At 44.0% G+C, this 21,683-nt stretch overlaps 1 protein-coding gene across 1 annotated transcript in view; it reads left to right on the forward strand.

Moving 5' to 3' along the window:
- SMAD1 (SMAD family member 1) overlaps positions 1–21,683 on the forward strand; it is a 155,307-nt gene that overhangs the window by 58,486 nt on the left and 75,138 nt on the right. The window contains exon 2 of the mRNA XM_085641619.1: positions 19,954–20,580. Coding sequence (XP_085497745.1) covers positions 20,181–20,580 — 400 coding nt within the window. The 5' untranslated portion in view covers positions 19,954–20,180. The remainder of the gene's footprint in view (positions 1–19,953; positions 20,581–21,683) is intronic.

Consider the following 21,683-nt stretch of genomic DNA (forward strand, 5'->3'; position numbering starts at 1 on the left):
CTGATCTACGGTCAGAGTAAACCAAATGGGAATGCTGGCCCTTCTTATACATCATCATACCTAGTTTGTCACTACAGGTCCTGGTGTATTGCATTAGGGTCAAGTGCTCAGGCATTCTATCCTCACTCAGGGGACAGAGTTGGGGACCATCTCTTGGGAAGGGAAGGTGGTGGAGGGATGGAAGCTTGTGTTAGTGACGGGCATTCCCCGACAGGAGCGTACACCTATATGAGCAGAAATGAAAAGTCCAGTTGCACGAAACATGCACTCAAGAAACTGAACTGTTGAGAGAAAGAAAAGTTTGCCTGCTCTGGCCTGCCTTTTTCTGGGATTTTAATTCACAGAAAGAGCAATGGTCACATGCCCCAGTAGATTGCCTCGTGAGACCAAGAAACCAAGGCCCAGAAGAACTGCAACATGCCTGCATCCAAACAGTCTCGGAGGAAGAAGAAATGCCAGCAACTGGATGTTGTGAAGCAGCTGCTAAAGCGGGAAGCCAGTGTTTAGGAGGGTCTATCTGTGGGTATCCATGTTAGTGACAGCAAAGGTGGAATGCTAATGACCATGAATAACTAACTCCTTTTAAGCTTGTGGTGCTCCATCTCTGGTGCATTTGGGCTCATGGGGCTTATAAAGCAGGTTCCCTCCACCCATATTTTTTCAGCCTGCACAAGCTTTGTAGCAGCTTTTTATCACGGTCTTTGTTGCACACACTCAAAAGCTGCAACGCTTCTCGTCATCCCCATTTTCCTTTACTGCTTTTTAGACAATGCTTATCCATGACTCGCTTCTCAATATCACTTTTGCCAGGCCCTGGGCAAAGCAGATTCCCCCAAGTCTTTTCATACTGAAGTTAGATGAACCATTAATGTGGTAATTCCAATGAAATTGCACCTGGACGCAGTGCATCCTATTGCATGAATTCCTGTTCACAGACTTATTATGAAGAGCCAAACAAATCCTGTGGCGCAGAAGAGGACAACAAGGTTGACACATCTGGCTAAGAGGTCTAAGCTCAAACTCTTGGGAAGATGAAGCCCACTGGACCAAGTTAAAGTCAGACCTGCAGGCTCATTTTGTGCCACCCTGTGTCACACAATATTGGCTCCTTAGACATGGTCTTCCAATGAAGAGCTGATATCACATGGTGAAATACAATATGGGCTAGAAAATGCTGCACATAGTGTTTCCAGCTCTTCCTTGTAGCTGCTTAGCTTCTAATGTCTATCGGGGAGTCTTCATCCTTCCTGGGACATTGGCAGCAGCTGTTGTTTGTATTTTGGGAGAGGGTATGCAAAACTACTGTGGCCATCCCTCGTTCGATACCCCCATCCGATTCCTTGGCCCTGCCCCTTAATGACCTTTCGTTGGCTAGAATGCCAGTAAGGGGTTCAAAGTCCCATCCTCTCACAGATCCATCCACCTCTCACACAGTGAAAACATTTGCAAAGTTGACAAGTCTGTAAAGTTATATACCTAGGATTTGCTGTGTTCAATGATTTGACTGGAAAATGCTAATTCTTGAAACACTAGCAACTGACGGAGAACTTACCTCTTAAAGTCACTGATGTTTCGCTAGTGTCCATATATGAGAGAATCACAGTGGAAGTATCCTTTCATTGTAAATGTTTTCCATTATCTTGCACTCAATACTAATTCTTCTCATTAACTCGTTTTTTTAAATTCTTCTGCTCTGCTTTGACTGGTGTCCTCTACTGCCCTTGCACCTTTGCTGTCTATCATTCACAGTATTTCAATAGCCGCCCTTTTTGTTTGCTTTAGGTAGCACCATATCTTAGGAAGGGACAGGGGTTTGATCCCTCTGCAGAATATTGTGTCCTTGACTTGTAGATGGGTTACTGTGGCAGGATATCCTCACACACAGCTTATTGTGGCAGAACACGATCTCCGAGCGAATCAGCTGACCTAATCCCCAAGCGCTGTAACAGGAGTTGCCTTCACAGTAAAAGAAAGAGGGAAGAAAAATCCCATTAAAATCTAATTTGGTTGATTTCAATACTGTTGTATACAAAGTAGAACAGCTGTGGTGTACGAAACCATAATTGGCTTTGAAAATGCATTCTTATCGCACAATGTAGGAGGGATTGTAGGAAATGACATTTAAATGTCAGGAAGTACTTGTAATTAAGTATTATGGTAATTTTAAACCGGGTCAAGGCTAGCAGAGTTTGCCATAAGAGCGGTGATGTTTTTGCTGTCTCTGTCTGAATGTCTGTCTCAGTCATCTACGTATATATGTTGCATGCTGGCGGTTGCCAGTAGATAGTTAGAGATAGGACAATGTGTCCATAGTAAAAGCGTTGTTTTAACTTGCCTACGTCTTTGGTGCAGTTGGACAAATCTTCACAAAATGTTCCCCAAAAAGTTCCCAGTGATTCTAGTTGTGCATGGAAAGTTTAAGGGCCAACCTGTTGGGGGGCTGGGTCAAAAAAGTTTTTTCCCCATGTTTATTTCCATAAAGATTTTAGACACGACTACAGCCCGAAACACTAGTTTGAATTACACCAAATTTGGCAGAAAGGTAGCTCTTGGTCCAGAAAGACCCCTTGGCTCTGGTGTTTGGGACCCCTGTCAGAATTTAAAAAAACCTTAGAAATTCACTGAAAAAACAAAGGTTGCAAGGATGTTATAGTTGGGCTCAGATTTCACTCGTACAACACCATAGAAATTCATCAGTTATAGTTACCTGAGCTAACTATAACTTATGCCCCACAGTGCACTGATTATTACCTCAATTCATTCATGACATGATCAGTAACATCACTGATGACATCTCAAATGACATCACTGAGGAACCACTCATACATACCCACTCACATCCCCGTAGAACCTCTCATACACCCACTCAACCCCTCACGTACCCATTCAGAGACCCATACCAGTACTCTCTCAACCAATCACGTCCATAGAGCCACACATCTATTCACTCGTACTGCCACTCTCACTAACTCACTCATACAGCCACTCATGCACCCACCCACCCACTCACCAATACAGCCACTCACACATCATCATACAGACACTTACACATCCACTCATGCACCCTCACATCCACTCACACACCCTCACATCCACTCACACACCCTATTCAGTCACCCATTAGGAAACCCACACTCACCCATACAGCCACTCACACCCATACAACCACTCACACACCCATACAACCACTCACACACCCAAAGAACTACTTATATACCCATTTGCACATCCATACAATCACTTATATACCCACTCACTCTTGCAGCCACACACATTCACTCTTTAATACAGCCACTATCACCCACTCACCTATACACAGATGGACAACTAATCACTCACCCATACAGCTACTCACACACCCATACATCAACTCTCGCAGCCTCTCCGTTACCCATACAGCCACTCACCCACCTACTCGCACACTGTTGCAGCCACTCACACTGCAGCTAACTCGCCCATGCACCCTCTCACACACCCACTCACCTTACAATGCAGCCACTCTCACACCACTCACTCTCCAATACAGCCACTGACTCACCCATACAGCTACTCACATACCCATACAGCTACTCCAATACCCACTAACACATTCATGCAGGCACTCACACATCCACTCATGTAACCATACAGCAACTCAGACATCCACTCACACACTGATCGTCACACAGCGACTCAGATGAGAAATGTTAGAAATATGACTAATTACTAGTACCGAAAGAATATTATTTTAATTTTTGCTGTAGCTTAGTATATATTTTTATGCCTCAAACATTTACAAACCAATAACCCTCACGGTATGATGTCTTCAGTGATGGCATCTCAAAGACCCATAGGGATCCGGCCAAATTACAAATAAAAAATCAGCAATTTTTTCCACGGTCCCGCAGGACTCCGCTGGATTGAACTCACCCACCCCCCTCCCTCAAATGGCAACCGGTGCCTTAATCTTAAATTGAAGGCCCTGGGGAGCCCAGCCTTGGGGTCAAAATGTTCTTAAAGGGGGAGGGGAAGCAGCACAGCCCCCCTCCCTGAGTTATCAGGCCCTGGTGGCCCCCCTCCCTGAACCTTATGAACCCCATTCCCCGGGGCTGTCTTACTTACTTTGTTCCAGGGAGCCCACCCCAGACACAGCAGTTTCTGCGCCGGCGTGGGCTGGGAAACTTGTGTTTACACCTACTTGCGTGAGTATTTTCAAAACTCCTGCCACGAGGGAGCGAACACAAACTCTTCTCCCAGCAGGGGGAGTTTTACAAATGCTCCCAACCAGCTGGGGCAGACTTGAGATCTGTTTCCCTGCCCACACTGATTCAGGCAGGGAAACGGATCAAGAGATTGCTCCTGCCCGGAGGGAACAGCATAAATAGCTTCTCCCTGCAAGCGGGAGCAATGCCGGCTCCTACAGCATGCAGGGAGACAGCTGGGTCTGCGGAGGCCTGGGGCTCCCCCTGAGGCCCCCAACGACTGTATGGGGGGGCACTAGGGCGCTCACATTTATTAAATACAAACCCGGAAGAATGAGGTCCCTGGAGCCAAAAACTGCTCGGGCCACACATCTTTCTTCCCCTTTAAAAAAAACACTGACTGGGGGTCTCACAGCCTTTTTAAGGCTTGAGCAGTAATACTGCTTGCCCCCCCCCCCCGCCTCTCCTTAATTATCACATTGGGCTCCTGGGGATGGCGTCCCCAGGGCCAAGATAGGCTCGGGGAGAGGGGCCATAGCGAACTATATCTTGCGCCCCTGCCATGCCTTGCTAATGACCTCGCATATTTCATCACTCATGACATGATCTATTACATCATTTATGATATCACTCATGACATCTCTAAGGACATAATTGATGACAAAACATCACTGATGACATCCAAGCCTCTTTTATACACATTGCTCTATGAAAGCATTAGAACTATAAAAGTGCAAAATGGCTCAGAATAAATTGAAGAATCATTACCGCTATCATAAATACAACCCCCATAGGTAAAGCAAGCTTGTGTTATGTGTAGCTTTGACACTATACCATACTTTACATGGGTAGCTGAGTTCAGGTTGACCCGTGAACCACAGATGAAAGAGTAACCTATCCTGCACACAGTGTTCAGTGTGTGTATACAGCTGTTCAGGAAAAAACAAGTTCCGCCGGAAACTCAATCCCTGTTGCATAACTAATGCCCTACTACAGACACTGTACCAAACCCCAGACACTAACTGAACCTACGTTGAGAAATTAAGTGGATATGAGTAGAAAAGTAGGTACTATTAATACTGTTAATTGTATGGAGAGAGTTTAGTCTGTACCACACTATTTGCAGGCAGTGAAACTCTCATGAGAAATACACCACAGAGTATTAAAAAGTATCTACTAAGAACAGTGCATTCTCTATGAAAAACATGTCCAAAGAACGACTAATCACTTAAATTTACCAAAGGCTGAAGGTGCTAAAGCTCATACTGCCTTAATACTGTGGTGAAAACTTTACAGATAACCCATCTTCTGAAGCAAAAGATGCACATGAACCTAGGCTAGTACCTGGTGCACTGCCTTCTATGTTATTCATAAATTGTCATGGTGAGACTGTTCTGTCTAATAACTCAAGGCTGCTTACAATACATGTTTGACATAAATATTTTCCCAGTTGGAAACTTTTTCTGCAGGGCTAAAAACTTGTGCGGATGATGCTGAACACAAGTCATAAACTGTCACCTACACACAGAGTTGGTCTTCAATACAAAAATGTATAATGTGTTCAATACCTCTGCACACCTAAGATGCACGAGGAGCACATGCGTTTTGTAAGCACACCCATTAAGTGGGCACCGGCTGTACAAAATAAGTTAGAAATGTAATCTGGAATTTACCTGCCACAATGTAAACTGTTTAAAAAATAAACACTAGCACACTTTCATGATGTCATCAATGATGCCATTAATGAGGTCATTTGCAATGTCATCAGTGATGTCGAATGCGGTCCGTGAGGTTTGGTTCCCAATAGGTAGTAACGAGTGTGGCTTTCGACGTACAATTGTACGAGATCGTCGCACCCCCTCCGTTGACCATGAAGCACATTGTTGCTATTTACTAAACGAATTGCGGACGTACATTACGTATGTATCCCATAACGCATGCCTTATAGTTGCGGCATCACACTTATTGCACCTTATTTAGGCTAACTAGGAGTGGCAAGTTTCTCGGCACTGGGCTGGTCCCAGTGCAGTCCGGATGAAGAGCTGGGGAAGCTCGAAACTAGTTGACCAGATCATATGCTAGGCACACCTTTCCATTATAGTGAGGTTCTCTAGCATATCACCTCGTTTTAATTTTTCAGCTTAGAGCATCAATAAAGTTTATTTTTGGCCCATTAGCTGATCATTTTAAATCGTCCCACTCCACCACTTCCTTACCCTATTTTTTCAGTGCTCCTACGTAATCTCGCAAGTTGTAGCACGCCTCAGTCCGTAGAGGACTGGGAGGACCCCTATGATGAAGCATGTCACCGTGGGGAAACCCTGGTGAGTGAGGGGACTCAAGAAAGAGATAATTTCTTCCTTTCTTTTCATTTGGTGTTCCTCAGGATCAAGTTTGGTTTCTGACACCACCTTCTTTACCCTGGTCAGGTTCTTTTTACTTGACGTGTTCAAGTTTTTTGTTTCGAAATGATGTCACAGAACATGTAATGAGCAATGTAATATGTGAGGTCATGAGCAGTGCATGGCAGGGCACAAGTTATTGTTAGATCTGCTAACTGTAACTGGTAAATTTCTGTTTTTTGAAAATTCAAAATGTTAATGTTGTCTCATATTCTCTCTCTCTCTCTCTCACTCTCTCCTATCTATCTATCTATCTATCTATCTATCTATCTATGTATCTATCTATCTATCCATCTATCTATCTATCTATCTATCTATTCACTGAAAAAAACATAGGTTTCACACACGTTATAGTTAGGAATTAGCATTTAAAAAACCTTGCAAATTCACTAAAAAAACCATAGGTTTCACACATGTTATACTTAGCTGGACATTTCACTCGTACAAAACCATTGAAATTCCCCCGTTATAGTTAGTTCAGCTAACTATAACTCGCGCGACCACAATCCACTGCTGATGACGTTACATATTACATCACTCATGACATGGTCAGTGACATCACTCATGACATCACTAATATGTGATATCATCAGCAGTGGATTGCGGTCGCGAGAGTTATAGTTAGCTGAACTAACTATAACGGGGGAATTTCAATGGTTTTGTATGAGTGAAATGTCCAGCTAAGTAGAACGTGTGTGAAACCTATGGTTTTTTCAGTGAATTTGCAAGGTTTTTTAAATGCTAATTTCTAACTATAACGTGTGTGAAACCTATGTGTTTTTTTTAGTGAATTTGTAAGGTTTTTTAAATGCTAATTTATGTATGTATTATATTTTTTATATATTTATTTTACAATAAACTACCTATGTATATAGTTATAGATTGACTGTATCCTGTAATATGGAATGGCTCAGATCTTTTTTTTGAATTTGGATAAAGTTGAACAGCATAGTTAATATCTTCTATAAACTTATACACAGTTTAAAATGTTTTTTTTTTTAAAGGGTTTTTCACGGTGCGCGCACCCCGCGATTTTTTGAAAAAAAATTAAATGTTTTTTTCACCCTTCCGGGTCCTTCAGGGACCCCCTGACAAAGGCTAGGGGGTCAGGAACTCTCTACCCTGCCCCCTTTTCACGTTCTCCACCTTTCTTTTTCACTGTCACACACAAAATGGCGTCCGACACTTCCTGATTTCGACCGATTGGAATGTTGACTGACATATAACCACCAATCAGATTTACGCTCGCGGACATTTGGTGCGCGCACCGTGCGCGCATATAGATATTTATGTACTTTTAACTGCAATTTTCTCAGGAACTACTGAACAGATTGACACCATATATGCAAAAGGCACATGCCTGACCTAAGGACTACCTATTTGCCAAATTTCAAGTAATTCTGTTCAGCCGTTCGGGCTGTACCTTCGACTAAAGGTCCTATGGGAAAATGCATGGGGAAAACGCGTTTCGGGACCCCCCTTTTTTCTCAGCCCCCGCTTGACGAATCACCCCGAGACTTTCAGGTAGGAGCTGAGCGGAGCGCCCCATTAGTTTTGAAAATTTCACGAAGATCAGTCAACCGGCGCCAAAGTTATTCAAAATAGAATTTTCAGATTTCCTATGGGAACTCGGTCCTAACTATAACTATCTACTGGCGACCGCCAGTAGATATAGATATAGATATAGATATATATATATATATATATATATATATATATATATATATATATATATATATATAGTCCTCCTTCCATTTCATACAAAAATACTCACTTGGCTTGTAAAGAAGCATTGTGGGATATGTAGTTTCCAGAGAACATAATTTAAAGTAACACAATTGTTTCAAACAACTTGCTCAATTGTGTACATATTGGTGATGAGGATTAAATCTTAATTCTAAAATTATCACCCTCCTCATTTTGCAGCGAGATTGTGAATGGCCATGGAAGAGTTCTTTTTTCCTGTAATATTGGCAAATGGGTGTATACCATAACTAGGAAACTTCAGGAATTTTATGTGTTTGCATTCAATGAACCATAACCAGCCTATAATTTGTTTTTAATTGAATTTCCAGGTTTTTTAAATTATATACTTCATCCTGTATGTATCCCTTCACCACCCGACTCACCGTGTGCAGCAGGAATAAGCTGCTCTGCAGGCCTATGACCAGGACCTGCACTCAACCTTCATGGGTGGCCGTCTGCCCATGCTCCACTTACCCCACTGCTTTTCATGGCTTTTTGTTGTGTTTGGTGTGGGATGTTGGCCAGGCCTAACACGCACTGTGGGTGGTGTAACCGTTAATAGAGAAACGCTCTTTCCAGGCCCAACACGCACTGTGGGTGGTGTAACCGTTAATAGAGAAACGCTCTTTCTTTGATTTTTGTTGGTGCTTCTCAAAGCAACCATTTTTGGGGGACAGAAGTTTTTGTGTTTTCTTCAAAAGTCTCATTTTTATTGGTGGAAATTGTGGACATATTTATCCACCTGCTCCTCCCCCATCAGCTTGTTCTTCTCCCCACACCATACATTCACCTTCCATTCCATACAATTGAGTGCAGACACTCTCTGGTTGATTTGTCTCCGCAGGTTCTTCCTAAGGAACCTCTTCTGGAGTGCTCTGTAATGTACCCTCTTTTTCCTCCAATTGTGCTCCATCTCTCAGCCACCTGGTGTACTCCTTCTCAAGGTTAGACTTGTACGTATCTCTGACATTGCACACACCTTTTTCCCTCCTGAGGCGGAAGCCGGGAGGTCTCCTGTCTTTTCTTGCATTTAAATTGTGTTTTTAACAGCTTTTGGTATTTCGCTACCTGTAATTTCACACCTTGATCCCATCAGGTGTGCTGAGACCCCCCAGCGCTTTGACAGCGCTATAAAAGGCGCCAGGAGCAGGCTACGGGTAATTCTGACATTGCACGCACCTTTTTCCCTCCTGAGGCGGAAGCCGGGAGGTCTCCTGTCTTTTCTTGCATTTAAATTGTGTTTTTAACAGTTTTTGGTATTTCGCTACCTGTAATTTCACACCTTGATCCCATCAGGTGTGCTGAGACCCCCCAGCGCTTAGCAGCGCATAGAATTCACTCCTACCCCTCCCTGCAGCTCCGGTCCCGCTCTCGGCTGAGTATTGACGCCGAGAGCGCTGGGCGCCGGTTTTGGCGGCCATCTTGGGTCGGGCTGGGTTAGTGAGGCCATCGACAGCGCTATAAAAACAGACAGTGATGGCTCTGCGCAGCGGACGCGACCAGCGGACGCGCCGGACCTGCGCCGGAGTCGTGCCAGAGTCCTGCCCGTCCGCGCACGACCGGGCCCAGGGCTTAGGGACTCTGGCACACGCACCTGCTATACCTCAGCGGATCTCCTAGCACTGAAATCTGACAGGTATATCCTATCCCCTATCGTATGTGCCACTCTCAAGGAAAACCACATCTTGCACGTCTCTAGCTGTAAGAACCTAAGCCGCTCAACCCCCTTGAAGCTAGCTACCCTCAATACCAGGTCACTGCAGAAACACCACTTAGAAATGTTCACCCTTCTACAGGACGAGACTATCGATATCCTTACACTCACCGAAACCTGGCTGAGTGATGCCTCTTCCCCGGATATCATCGCCGCCCTTCCCAGTGGGTATGATATGGTCTGGCATAATCGACCAGAGGGGGCCCGAGGTGGGGGTGTAGCAACAATCTTCAAAAGGCAATATATGGTAACCAAGATCTTATCAGAGACCATAAATACCGTTGACCTACTGGGGATAAAAATTACCATGAACAATTCCTGTCTTATTATTCTAACAGTATATTGTCCACCCCAAAGTACCCCCATGTTCAATGATCTCTTTTTTCCTATTATATCAGACCTATGCACACGTTATAAAAATATCCTGGTAACTGGTGACTTCAATGTCCACTGGGATAAAAGTGATCAAGATCCGTCAGTCCAGAAATTACAGACCATCATGACCGCCCTTGGATTGACACAACTTGTGGAAGTTCCAACCCACATAAAAGGCCATATCTTAGATCTTATTTGGTCTTCGACACCAAAAGCGGTCATCACAAGTATTTCACCTTGTTTCTGGTCGGATCACCATCTTATCTCATATGACTTACCGCAAAATATCTACCAAGCCAAACTACCGTTAAAAACAAAAAAAGTGCGCCAATGGAAAAAATTGAATTCTGAGACCCTAGCCAAAACCCTGCCCAAATACATACAGAATTTTACAATCCCTTCTGATTGTACTGATTTAGACTCAAAGTACAATATGATAATTACCACCCTTAGGCAATCAATCGATGAGCTAGCTCCTGAAAAGACACAAAAAATAAAAGGTGTAGAGAAAGGATCCCCCTGGTTCACTGAAGGTCTACGTGAACAAAAAAGAAAGCTTCGCTACCTCGAAAGATGCTGGAGGAAATCCAAAAAGGATACCGACAGGGAATCATATAGAACATCATTTCAAGTATATAAAAAGCTTATTACATCAGCCAAGAAGGATTATTATGAGAGACGCATTAACAACGCTACTAACATTCAGAGAGAGACTTTCCAAATTTTGAAAGAACTGACTAAGAAGGAGGAAAAGGCAGATATCCTGATTGACTGCGATACCTTTCAAGGATATTTCCTCGAAAAAGTAGCAACCATCTTGTCGGATATCAAGAAGGATAACCTAGTCCCTTACATCAAACAACTGCCTCTCTCAGACTCTTTAACCCCGATTTTTACCAGCTTCCCCGAAATTGACTCCACCACTCTGAGACAACTTGTAGCATCCATCAAATCTGGCTCCCCCGCCGATCCCTGCCCGCCCGACATCCTTCGGCTAGCAATACCGATTCTAGAAGACCAGATTTTAGACCTTTTAAACACCTCACTAGCCACTGGATCATTACCATCTGCCTTCAAAGAGGCACGCGTCAGACCCCTGATAAAAAAGCCTGGAGCTGATCCAACTCGCCTGAAGAACTACAGGCCAATTTCCCAGCTTCCACTTCTGTCAAAGGTACTAGAACAGCACGTATTAAAATCCTTGTCATCCCTCCTGGAATCCCACCATCTTCTCCAGGAGCGGCAAGCTGGTTTTCGTGCCCACCATAGCACAGAACTAGTAATGCTGTCGGTACTGGACGAGCTAAGATGCATGGCTGACAGTAAAAAGCCAGGCGCCCTGATATTATTAGATCTTTCAGCGGCGTTTGATACTGTCAGCCATGCACTGCTCCTGGACAGACTGGCTGGGTTTGGGATAGGAGAGCAAGCCCTCAAATGGTTAACAGCCTTCTTAACAAGAAGGACGCAGAAGATCCAGTTGGCAGACCAGGTCTCAGGTGTGGGCATGTTAGCCTGTGGAGTCCCGCAGGGATTGGCGCTCTCTCCGCTCCTATTTAATCTTTATTTACAACCATTGATAGAGTCCCTGGCAAACATGGAGTGTAAAGTTTTTAACTATGCCGACGATACTCAGCTGTTGCTGAGTATCGATAATACACCATCGGCTCAATCAATGGTCCAAGACATACTACGATTTACAGTGAATTGGATGTCGTCCAATTTGCTGAAAATCATTCCAGACAAAACGGAAGTCCTTGTAATCTCAACTTTTACTTCCCCCTGGAACGATTTGTTTTGGCCACAAGAACTAGGACCTACTCCGAAACCATGCCCTAGTGTCAAGAGTCTTGGGATGAAAATCGATCAGGAACTCTCGATGGCCAACCAAGTATCCGTTGTAGTTGGTTCCTGTACCAATCTGATCAGGCAACTACGTAAACTCGCCCCCTTGCTCTCGAGGAATATGCTGCGAACCATTGTTTCAGCCACAATAGTGTCTAGAATAGACTATGGCAATGCGTTGTACCTCGGCCTTCCAAGGAACTCCATCAACCGTCTTCAGATCATCCTGAATGACGCAGCACGTCTGATTTTTGGAATGCCGAGGAGAACTCATGCTTCCCCTCTGCTCCACAGGCTACATTGGTTGCCTGTGGTGCAGAGAGTTGAATTTAAAAGTATGTGTATCTGCCGCAAAGCAATCCACGGACAGGCGCCAGCCGACATAAAAGAAAGGCTCGAAATACACGAACCTAAGCGCGCCCTGCGATCGTCCGGATCTTTTCTGCTATCCCGTCCACGTTTTAAGCTAACGACAAAAGGAGGCAGATCTTTTTCAGTTCAGGCTCCTACCATTTGGAATAAGCTACCGGAGGCACTTCGCAGAGAACCCAATCTTCTCCATCTTAGGAAGTCCTTAAAAACTTTACTCTTTAAAAACGCATTCCCGCTTCAATAGTCGGTTACTAGATCAGACACCTATATATTCTTAGTCCATCTTTGGTGCTGTACTTGGTCAGTAGCGCTTTGAGACCTGTCGGTGAGTTGGCGCGATACAAAACCCAGTTACAATTACAGTGGCCTCTTGCTCCCAGTCTAGCTTCATTTCTTACAGTTTGCATATAACTGGTGTGCTTCCATCTTCTTCCGTTCCAGGTAGGTGAAAAACTCCCACACATCAGACTGCTTTTTAGGTCGAGCATTCGAGACCTTTAGTATATACTTGTATGTCTATGTACTTTGTGGGCTCTGGAGATCAGCCCTAGGACTTGTCTGCTTCGGCTTAGGGACTTTTTTCTGTTTAACTGCCTCTATTTAACTTTCTTGATAGAAGACGACCAGCAGAGGTCAGTAAAATACCAGAATTACTTTAGCATTCTCTAGATTCCAGTCCATAGAAATTGTCTTCCATGAGCATCCGTAGACAATAATATTTTTTCCAAATCTTGCATTTTCAGTGATCTGACCACCAAAGCCCCCGATTTTATATTAAAAACAGAGCTTTGGACTACACCATTTCCAGCTGAAAGGCAATATTTCTCTCCATGTGTTCCCATACCTGGCGTGTCACGCAGTTTAGTGCTTACTTTCCCTCCATGTTAAAGAACAGTAGATGTTTCAGCACCCAGGCTAATGTCCTGCATAGCTAAACACAAAGAAGGCCCCAAAGACGAGACCGATTGCATTGCATTGCAAATGCTTGTTCTTGTATACGTCCTTAGACTCCATATCGTGCTCCTTTTTGCATGTTTCAGCTGACCATGCCACTGGAGGGTTAGCCTCTCCAGATTTTGGCATGGTTGACCTAAATGGAGCAATGAGTACCTGTAACTCTTTGTCAGATCTGCTTATCACAAAATGGTGGACAAGCCTCTTGTTGAAAGGGAAATACACTTTTTTCATGGAGAGGAAAGCTACCCGAGTTGCCAGCCATTAGAAGCTCAGATTACTCTTTTTTTTAAAAAAAAAGTAGTCTCAATTTCTACGAGCTCTACAGGAAGTCTATCCCTCATTCTTAGGTGTGTTAGGTGTGTCAGGTCCATGAGAGAGTCCACGGTCTTGGTGCGTCAATATAAATATATCGGAATACTGTGAGGAGGACCCCTCCCTTAAACATGAATTTGGTGTCAGGGCAAATGTAAGTCGTTCATTTACGGTGTGAGAGGTTTGAATTCAGTTTCAAACCTAAAAGTATCTATAGCCCATCATCTATTTTTTTGAGGTAACGGACCTGACCCACCTAGGTGTTCATGGCCCCCAACAACTTGGCTACATACGCCGACAAACTAGCTCCCTAAGTCTGCAGCCCTTCATCTACAGGCCTTGTTAACAAGACCACAAACAATTAACGGGAGCCCAGTATCAGTCCATATAACCAGTGGCATCTGTAGCATGTCTGCGTGCCCTGGATTTAGGAGACAGGGAGTGCGTGCTCATAGTCTGCGGTCGAGTTGCACAGGTAGTGAATTTTAGGGGCAATTTTAGCTCTGTCCAGTCCACAACCTCAAAAAATGGTTATGATCTTCTGAACAAAGGTAGCATTGTTGTTGAGTGAATGGCGTTTTTGGAGGGCCATAAATATTTGATGTGTCCACACAGTTGTTTAAGTTTAATAAATTTGCACGTTCTGTATTCTGGTTTTTTTTTTTCCTCTTGTGTTTGCACCTGTTTCTCAGTTGACATTGTTTTGCCTTTATTACGAAATTGTTTTTCCTCCCAAAACACTGCGTGACTGCACACTCTTCCCACATCCTAGCTAAGTGATCATACTGTCACACAGCGGTGACCACAAGTTCCTGCGTTGGTTTCATTGTAATTTAAACAACAAACATTAAAAACATCGGCTTTTCCGGGATGGTGAGCTGAGGGAGACTGGAGGGGCGATTGAAGGTGAACTTTTGGTTCCAAATTCTTTTTATGTGGCAAGTATATGAGCATGTATATATATATATATATATATATATTTTTTTTTTTCTCAAGAAGAGAGCGATGCCTTTTCTTTATTATCTTGTTTGATGAACCTTTCTTTTCCACTTTAAGCTTAGAGCCGGACTCGCTTTTATTTTTGTAATTTTTTTTATTAGGTCTCAGGTGTGAAGCTTTGTGTACTTTCCTTTGAGAGGACACTAGTCACTCGGCGATAAACCCAAGTCGCTGCAATAAAAATCAAATGTGCTGCACAGACGAGGCACTGAGTACTAGCGTGTGGTACGTAGCTCTTTAAGTTTGGAAATGAACGGCGCATAGTGAAGACATAGAAAAGGTGCTCTGAAGTGTCGGTGTTTGGTTTGTCATGGATGACTCGGCAGTTGACGCAGCAATTGGCCGCTGCTTCGGGAATGCTGGACACAGGTCGACTCCCATTTCCAGGAAGTGGCAGCCCGTGTTTTCTTACTCATTTCTTCCTTAACCGGCTTTCTCCTCTTAGAGGCCTCGCGGCCAGCTGGCCAGCAAAGACAAGTGCGGCCTCGGGCTCCAGTTTTTGAGACCGGTGTTCTTGACATGTTTTTCATGTTATTGTTGACCTGTATTTTGTTCGAGTGCAAATGTCTTGCAAGGAAACGGCTGTACGGTGATTGTGTGCACTCGTCTACGCCTAAATCCACTTTATCAAGAATTTAATTGGTATACATAGGAACTGCAGCTCGCAGTTTGGCGCCTGTATTTAGACTCCGACGACTCATAGAAAGCCTGCGTTGGGTAGGGATAAATGTAGAAATGATTGCGATGCAGTGCAGTTACATATGGGCTACCCAGGTGCCCACAAATGTTAAAACTGAATTTTATGGCAGAGAAAAGTGGGAACAAAGAGCCACAGCCACCTCCGCTCCCCCCTTGTGCTCTGTGGAGGGCGCAAGGGAGTGATGCGTTTTTCCAGTTCCCACCTCTGCCCCATGGTACGTTGGCAGAAACAGACATGCTGCTTTAAACCCCCCACCGTACCTTGTCAGGACTACAACCACCCCCCACTTCTCATGGTAAGCCTATTTTATTAAGGGTGTGATGTCTTCGCTGATCTCTGTGGTACAAGGGGCAGTATCATTTGATCGCCTTAGTTGGTTATTGCTTTTTATCTGCTGTGCCCTCAGCATTGGTGAGATTTATTGCCTGTTTAGTCTCTAGATGTGTGAATTTGTGCCTTTTAAGGTGCATAGCGCCTGATAATGTGGTTAATTTCCATGCTTGCCCATTAGGCCTCAGTTTCTCATTTGACAGCATTCCTGCCTTGTAACAATCCCGTATGGATCACTTGGTCTTCTCTGATTACCTCTCTTTTGGTGTACATTCACACAGCACTCCCCTGCCTTTCCATGTAGTTTTGTAGCTGCCTATATGTTTAGTTCCCCTACTTCCTCACGCTAATTCACCTACGTATAACACAGACCATCCAGGTAGATCCTTGCCTCTTTCTTCTGACTATAGTATCGTAATGTTTGACATTGCGGACCCAAACAAGATAAGAGCACCTCTGGTTACTCATGAACGATCCAAAAAAGTTTCTCTCGCATGGTCACAACAAATAAAAAAACCTCTGCCAACCATGTACTCCCCCTGAGGTACTGTGCTGCCCAGCTGATAGTACACTTAGGTGTCCCATAATGGAGTAAAAAGTGCTAGATGGTAGGTAAGTGATGCAATCCGATACAAATCATAACTTAATTCAACTGTTTAAGGTATCAAAGTCATAGCAAATACAAGGAGATGATGGATAGAATTATACCAAAGGACCAAAAAAAGGAAGGATGGATATATATACCCGTTCCCTCACCCTTTGTGCTCCCTCACACTAACCTACTAATACACACACTCATGCACCAGTCTTTGAACTGGAAGCGAGCTGTTCAAGGACAGCATCTACCAGGCCTAAAACCTACCTATCTCAGAGCTTTGGAAAAGCTTCTTAGGTGCTTTACAAAAGTTTCTTCAAGATATTGAGAGACACTTCAAGTCCAATAATCTTCACAATTATCCATCCTTGCATTAAGAAGAGAATGACACATTTTTTATTAGCATGATACATAATATCAGAAAAGAGGCATCATTGTAGTCCTTGTAATAAAAAAAAAATGCTAAATTTGCAAAATCAAACAATCACAGCAACTTCAGCTTGCAGACAGATCATTGACAAAAGCATGACCTACTCCACCAACCCATCTTTGCTAATGACCCTAATCCAGCCCTACTTATTGAGTCTGTTACACATTTTAGGCACTTGCAGTTATTTTGCTATTGAAATGGGGACGGTGGGGTGGGGGGGAGGGGTGCAGACCTGTCATTCACAACAGCTTTCATCTCATCACAGGCCTCTTCTTAAAAAAATGAAAAAGCCGAATTGGATCATAGAACAAGTACACTTCTACAAATTTGTGACAGTACAAAATTACATCTTGGTATTTTCTGCAGAAAATTCAGAATTTTTAATTACCTGTAGATCTTAGAAGCATGTACAAAGAAGCATCCAAAAGGCTGGGTAGAATAAATGGGATAAAAAGTGGCAGCAAAGACCTAGTGCCAGAAGAATTCAGAGACTACCTGAGACATTAATTTTAAGCCTGGGCAAAGCACTACGCTACGCTCGCGAAGTTTGCGCTACTTCGCACTACGCGAACTGCACGTAGCACAGTGCGAACACGCGTAGCGTAGTGTTGCGTAGTGCTGCGGTCATATTTTGCTTGCTTGCGGTCCTCAACGTCAAGTTGGCGACCGCGAGCAAGCAAAATGACATCCCGGCGAGACCTTTTCCTTGTTCGCGATCAGCAACTTCAAGTTGGCGATCGCGAGCATGGAAAATAAACCTCCCGGCGAGATTCCCAACGCGAGGAGGTCAGGTTTCTCATTGCGAGTGGTTGCGTATGCTCGCGACGGCTCGTGATGAGAAACTACCAGTTCGCGTTGAGAAAGCTGAAGCTCGAGTAAAAATCTACTCGAGCAGCAGAAAACTACAGCTCGCACTGTCCAAGATGCCATTTTCAATGATTGCACAGTGCCGGTTGCTTGTCCGCACTGTGCAATCATTGAAAACGACATCTGGCATAGTGCGAACAAGGTACTACGCAGTTCGCGAAGTGCTACGCGTAGCTCGCGTAGTGCGAACTTCACTTTGCGTAGCTTCGCGAAGTGCTACTTCGCGAACTACGCCCAGGCCTAATTAATTTATTGTAATGACGGCTCTGCCAAGGTTCAGGCTGGGCCAAGCGTTGGTATCCTGTTTAGCGGTCCTGTGCAAGGAAGCAGCTGAACCACAGTCACTCAGTCATCTATTGGAGGTTCCCTTTTGCCCCACCCACATCACTCAATTTGGAAAGTATGTAGTTGAACAAAAATGCACAGTAGGGCTGAGGCAAACCGTGTGAGAATGCAGAGGCTGGACTCATGGCACAGTGAGAATTTCCACGAATATATATGGTGGGGGAAGTGACCTTGAATAAAGACTAGCAATGGAGCGAGCAGTAAAGGAGAGATACATTTTCCAATTAACTTTTTCTAAACATTCTAAATTGTTGAAAATAAGTTGTGCGTTTGTTGTGCTGTAATTTGTTTTATTATTTTTGGCTTCAAATCAGTATGCATTTTCACGGTTGTTTGTGTAGATTTAAGATTAATCAGAATTTCAAAACCTTTTATCCCATCAAAAATGTTTTTTTTAAAAGTCTGCAATAAAAAAAAAATGGCCTTCACCCATATATCTCTTTTCGTAGCCGATTTCAGCACCAAAAAAATCTTCCTATAAGTTGTAGATAATGCCATACGTAATTCTGGCAAAGGACAGCCTTTGTTTCTTATTGCACTAGCATTCAACAGAGTGTACCATGAGAGGCATATGAGCATCTTAAGTGTGTGCAAAACAGTCAGTGGTCAAGTGTTTATAAAAGTTGCACCATGGTCTTATTGGCATTTAACCATAGCAATTATTTTGAGTCCAGAGCCAAACTAAATACCAGTAAGCCTTCATTACAATCCCCACGACAATCCAGCAGGATCTGGGCTTCGTTTCATGTGCATATATAGGTAACCTCGCAGACCACAGTCCTCAATCATCCAGGCAAATGGAAGCATATAAATGTTGAAAAATAAAAGTGATGAGGGCAGGTCCCTTAGGGACTCCACAAACCATGTGATCTGTGAGGAATGTTCGAATCCACTTCAGGACGTGACATTGAAGGTTCATAAGATGATCAATTATATTGAGAAGAATAGTGTGTCCACGGTGTCAAATTGAGCTGATGGCTGTATTCCTTGTTCACATTATTGAATTGATTAGCAAAGTGGCAGTCCTAAAGTCCAGTCATGGACAGGTAGTTGCTGGACTGCTAGCACCTACTCGAGTCATTACTGTTACGAAGCAATTGTTGGAGAGTTAAAGGCTTTTGAGCACTCCCAGCCACTTCATGGCTTCATCCGGCGAGAAAGGTGAGACACTAACCCGCTTTTCATTTACATAACCAATGATGACCATGCATATATTCCTAATATTTAGTCCTCTGATCGTCAAAGCAGGAATAGTACATGAAGGATTCATTTAGACACAGCCACAACATTAGTGCTTTCACATGAGTTTGCAGGTTTGGTTGATGATGGAAATCTCTACTTGTGTTTGTAGTCTAACATGTTAAATCCGCCCATTTGCATTTGCACTGCTTGATTGTATTTCTAATTACCCACCTTTGACGTTGGTGTTTGATGCCCACCTAACTTCATTTTCAGTTTTCAAAAGAAAGGCAGTGTTTTGTATTGGCTCCCTTCGAAACTCCTGTTTTTGTAGCGCTGAGTCATTTTTTTTTTTTCTGTTGGGAGGAACATTCACTTCTCTTTTCAGCAGAGGTCACAAGTTTCACAAAACCCATAGCTTGGGGAAAAAAACAAATGCACTGTGTGCTCTGTCATTACCACGATGTGCTGCCAGCTTAGTCACTTCCTGCAAGCTGCCTAGGCTGCAGCATGGATGTTTTTCTCCATTCCATTTGCACATCTGGACGCATTCTGCTAGTATTGCTGTTGCTGATATATTGTTTGTTTCCTTTCCTCCTTTTAGGTGCTGCTCCTCTTTCTAGGAACTGGAAAAGGCCAGGAACCCGCTTCTGCCTGCGTCGCAATGCTGCAACCCAACCTTGCATGATTTCCTGACTAGGAAGACAGCACTTCCCCCAAGATTCCTAGGATACAGTGGTTTTTGAGTGGATTTTAGCCGCCCAGGTTGCTTTTGTTGTGTGTGCTCTTGACTTGCCCATTCGCTTCTTTTGAAGACAGAGACTGGTCACAATGAACGTGACAAGCTTGTTCTCCTTCACTAGCCCAGCAGTGAAGCGGCTGCTGGGATGGAAGCAGGGAGACGAGGAAGAGAAATGGGCAGAGAAAGCAGTGGACGCTCTGGTAAAGAAACTCAAGAAGAAAAAAGGTGCCATGGAGGAGCTGGAAAAGGCGCTGAGCTGCCCGGGGCAGCCAAGTAACTGTGTGACCATTCCCCGTTCTCTGGATGGGCGGCTTCAGGTGTCCCACCGCAAAGGACTGCCGCATGTCATTTACTGTCGTGTATGGCGCTGGCCGGACCTCCAGAGCCACCATGAACTTAAGCCGCTGGAGTGCTGCGAGTTTCCCTTTGGCTCAAAGCAGAAGGAGGTCTGCATCAATCCATACCACTACAAGCGAGTGGAGAGTCCTGGTAAGTGTTCTCGCGCACACCCACACAGCACCCCAGTCTAGACAGGCACAGGGATGCCATAATTATCGGCGTTTAGATGTCTAGCATGTCTTTTCGTGTGTGCTCCAAATTACATATTTTTGTTGCTGAGCTTCTGCAGGAAAATGTCCTTTTGTCTTTCATTATCCCGTTGTGGACAGCTCAAATCTCCTTGCTTTTGTGCAAGGTTGCAGTGTATTCACACATTGGGTTAAGCCTGTAAACTCAACAGAGTTTGAATTGTTGCTGTTTTTCTTTAAATGTGCTTCTTGCCCCTGTTCAATGTTTTACACTCTACTTGAATGCCCTGACAGATGAGCCATCCGGTGTTTTGTTCCCAGTGTCTAAGCCTGAAGCGCTGTTCAACATAGGCATAGGCAGTGGGGGAAGCAAGCCACCAGAAGCTGCAAGAAATAAACACACTACAAAAGGCGAAGCATAGATGTGCTTAAAGTGAAAACAATAAAGCAGCCACCACATAAATCCTCATCAGCGATCTGACATGCGAAGCCCACTTATTTTGTGGGCTGCAGTTACTGAGTACGTCCGGCTTGAAGTACACTGCACCTCTGTGTGGGGAAGTGAGTGCGTTAGAGTGACTGGTGAGGAGTAAGACAGGTGGGAAGGTGGAAACGAGAACAAATGCCAGCTCTGTCACTGCCTGGCCTAAAGAGGCTGCTGGCGGTGTTGTCCAGTGGAAAATATTTTGCCAAGTGTTGTATGTGTGGAACGTGCACACCACAGCTGTGATTCCAACGTGTGACTTCTCATGGGTCGTACGCAGCCGTACGGTAGTAGTCCGAGTTCATGACTGTTGAGTTGAACAATAAAAGTTATGGGCCTCGTGCCTTAAAAGCTGCGGAGACACTCATTTTGATGAGCATAGAGCTTAGAAATAGATTACTTGCTAATTTAAAAAATGCATTATGTTATCTGTTTAGACTATTATCAGAGGATTTGTGCAAAACCCGTGTACGGGTGGGCAGTGCAAATAGATACATTTCTTGGAGGGTCTTTTTTTGTTTTGTTACATTTAGCATAGCAGCACCTCTCCAGTAATTGATGTGCTGCTAAATGTGTATACG

The sequence above is a fragment of the Triturus cristatus genome, chromosome 2_2 (assembly GCF_964204655.1).
Source record: "Triturus cristatus chromosome 2_2, aTriCri1.1, whole genome shotgun sequence".
Classification (NCBI taxonomy): domain Eukaryota; kingdom Metazoa; phylum Chordata; class Amphibia; order Caudata; family Salamandridae; genus Triturus; species Triturus cristatus.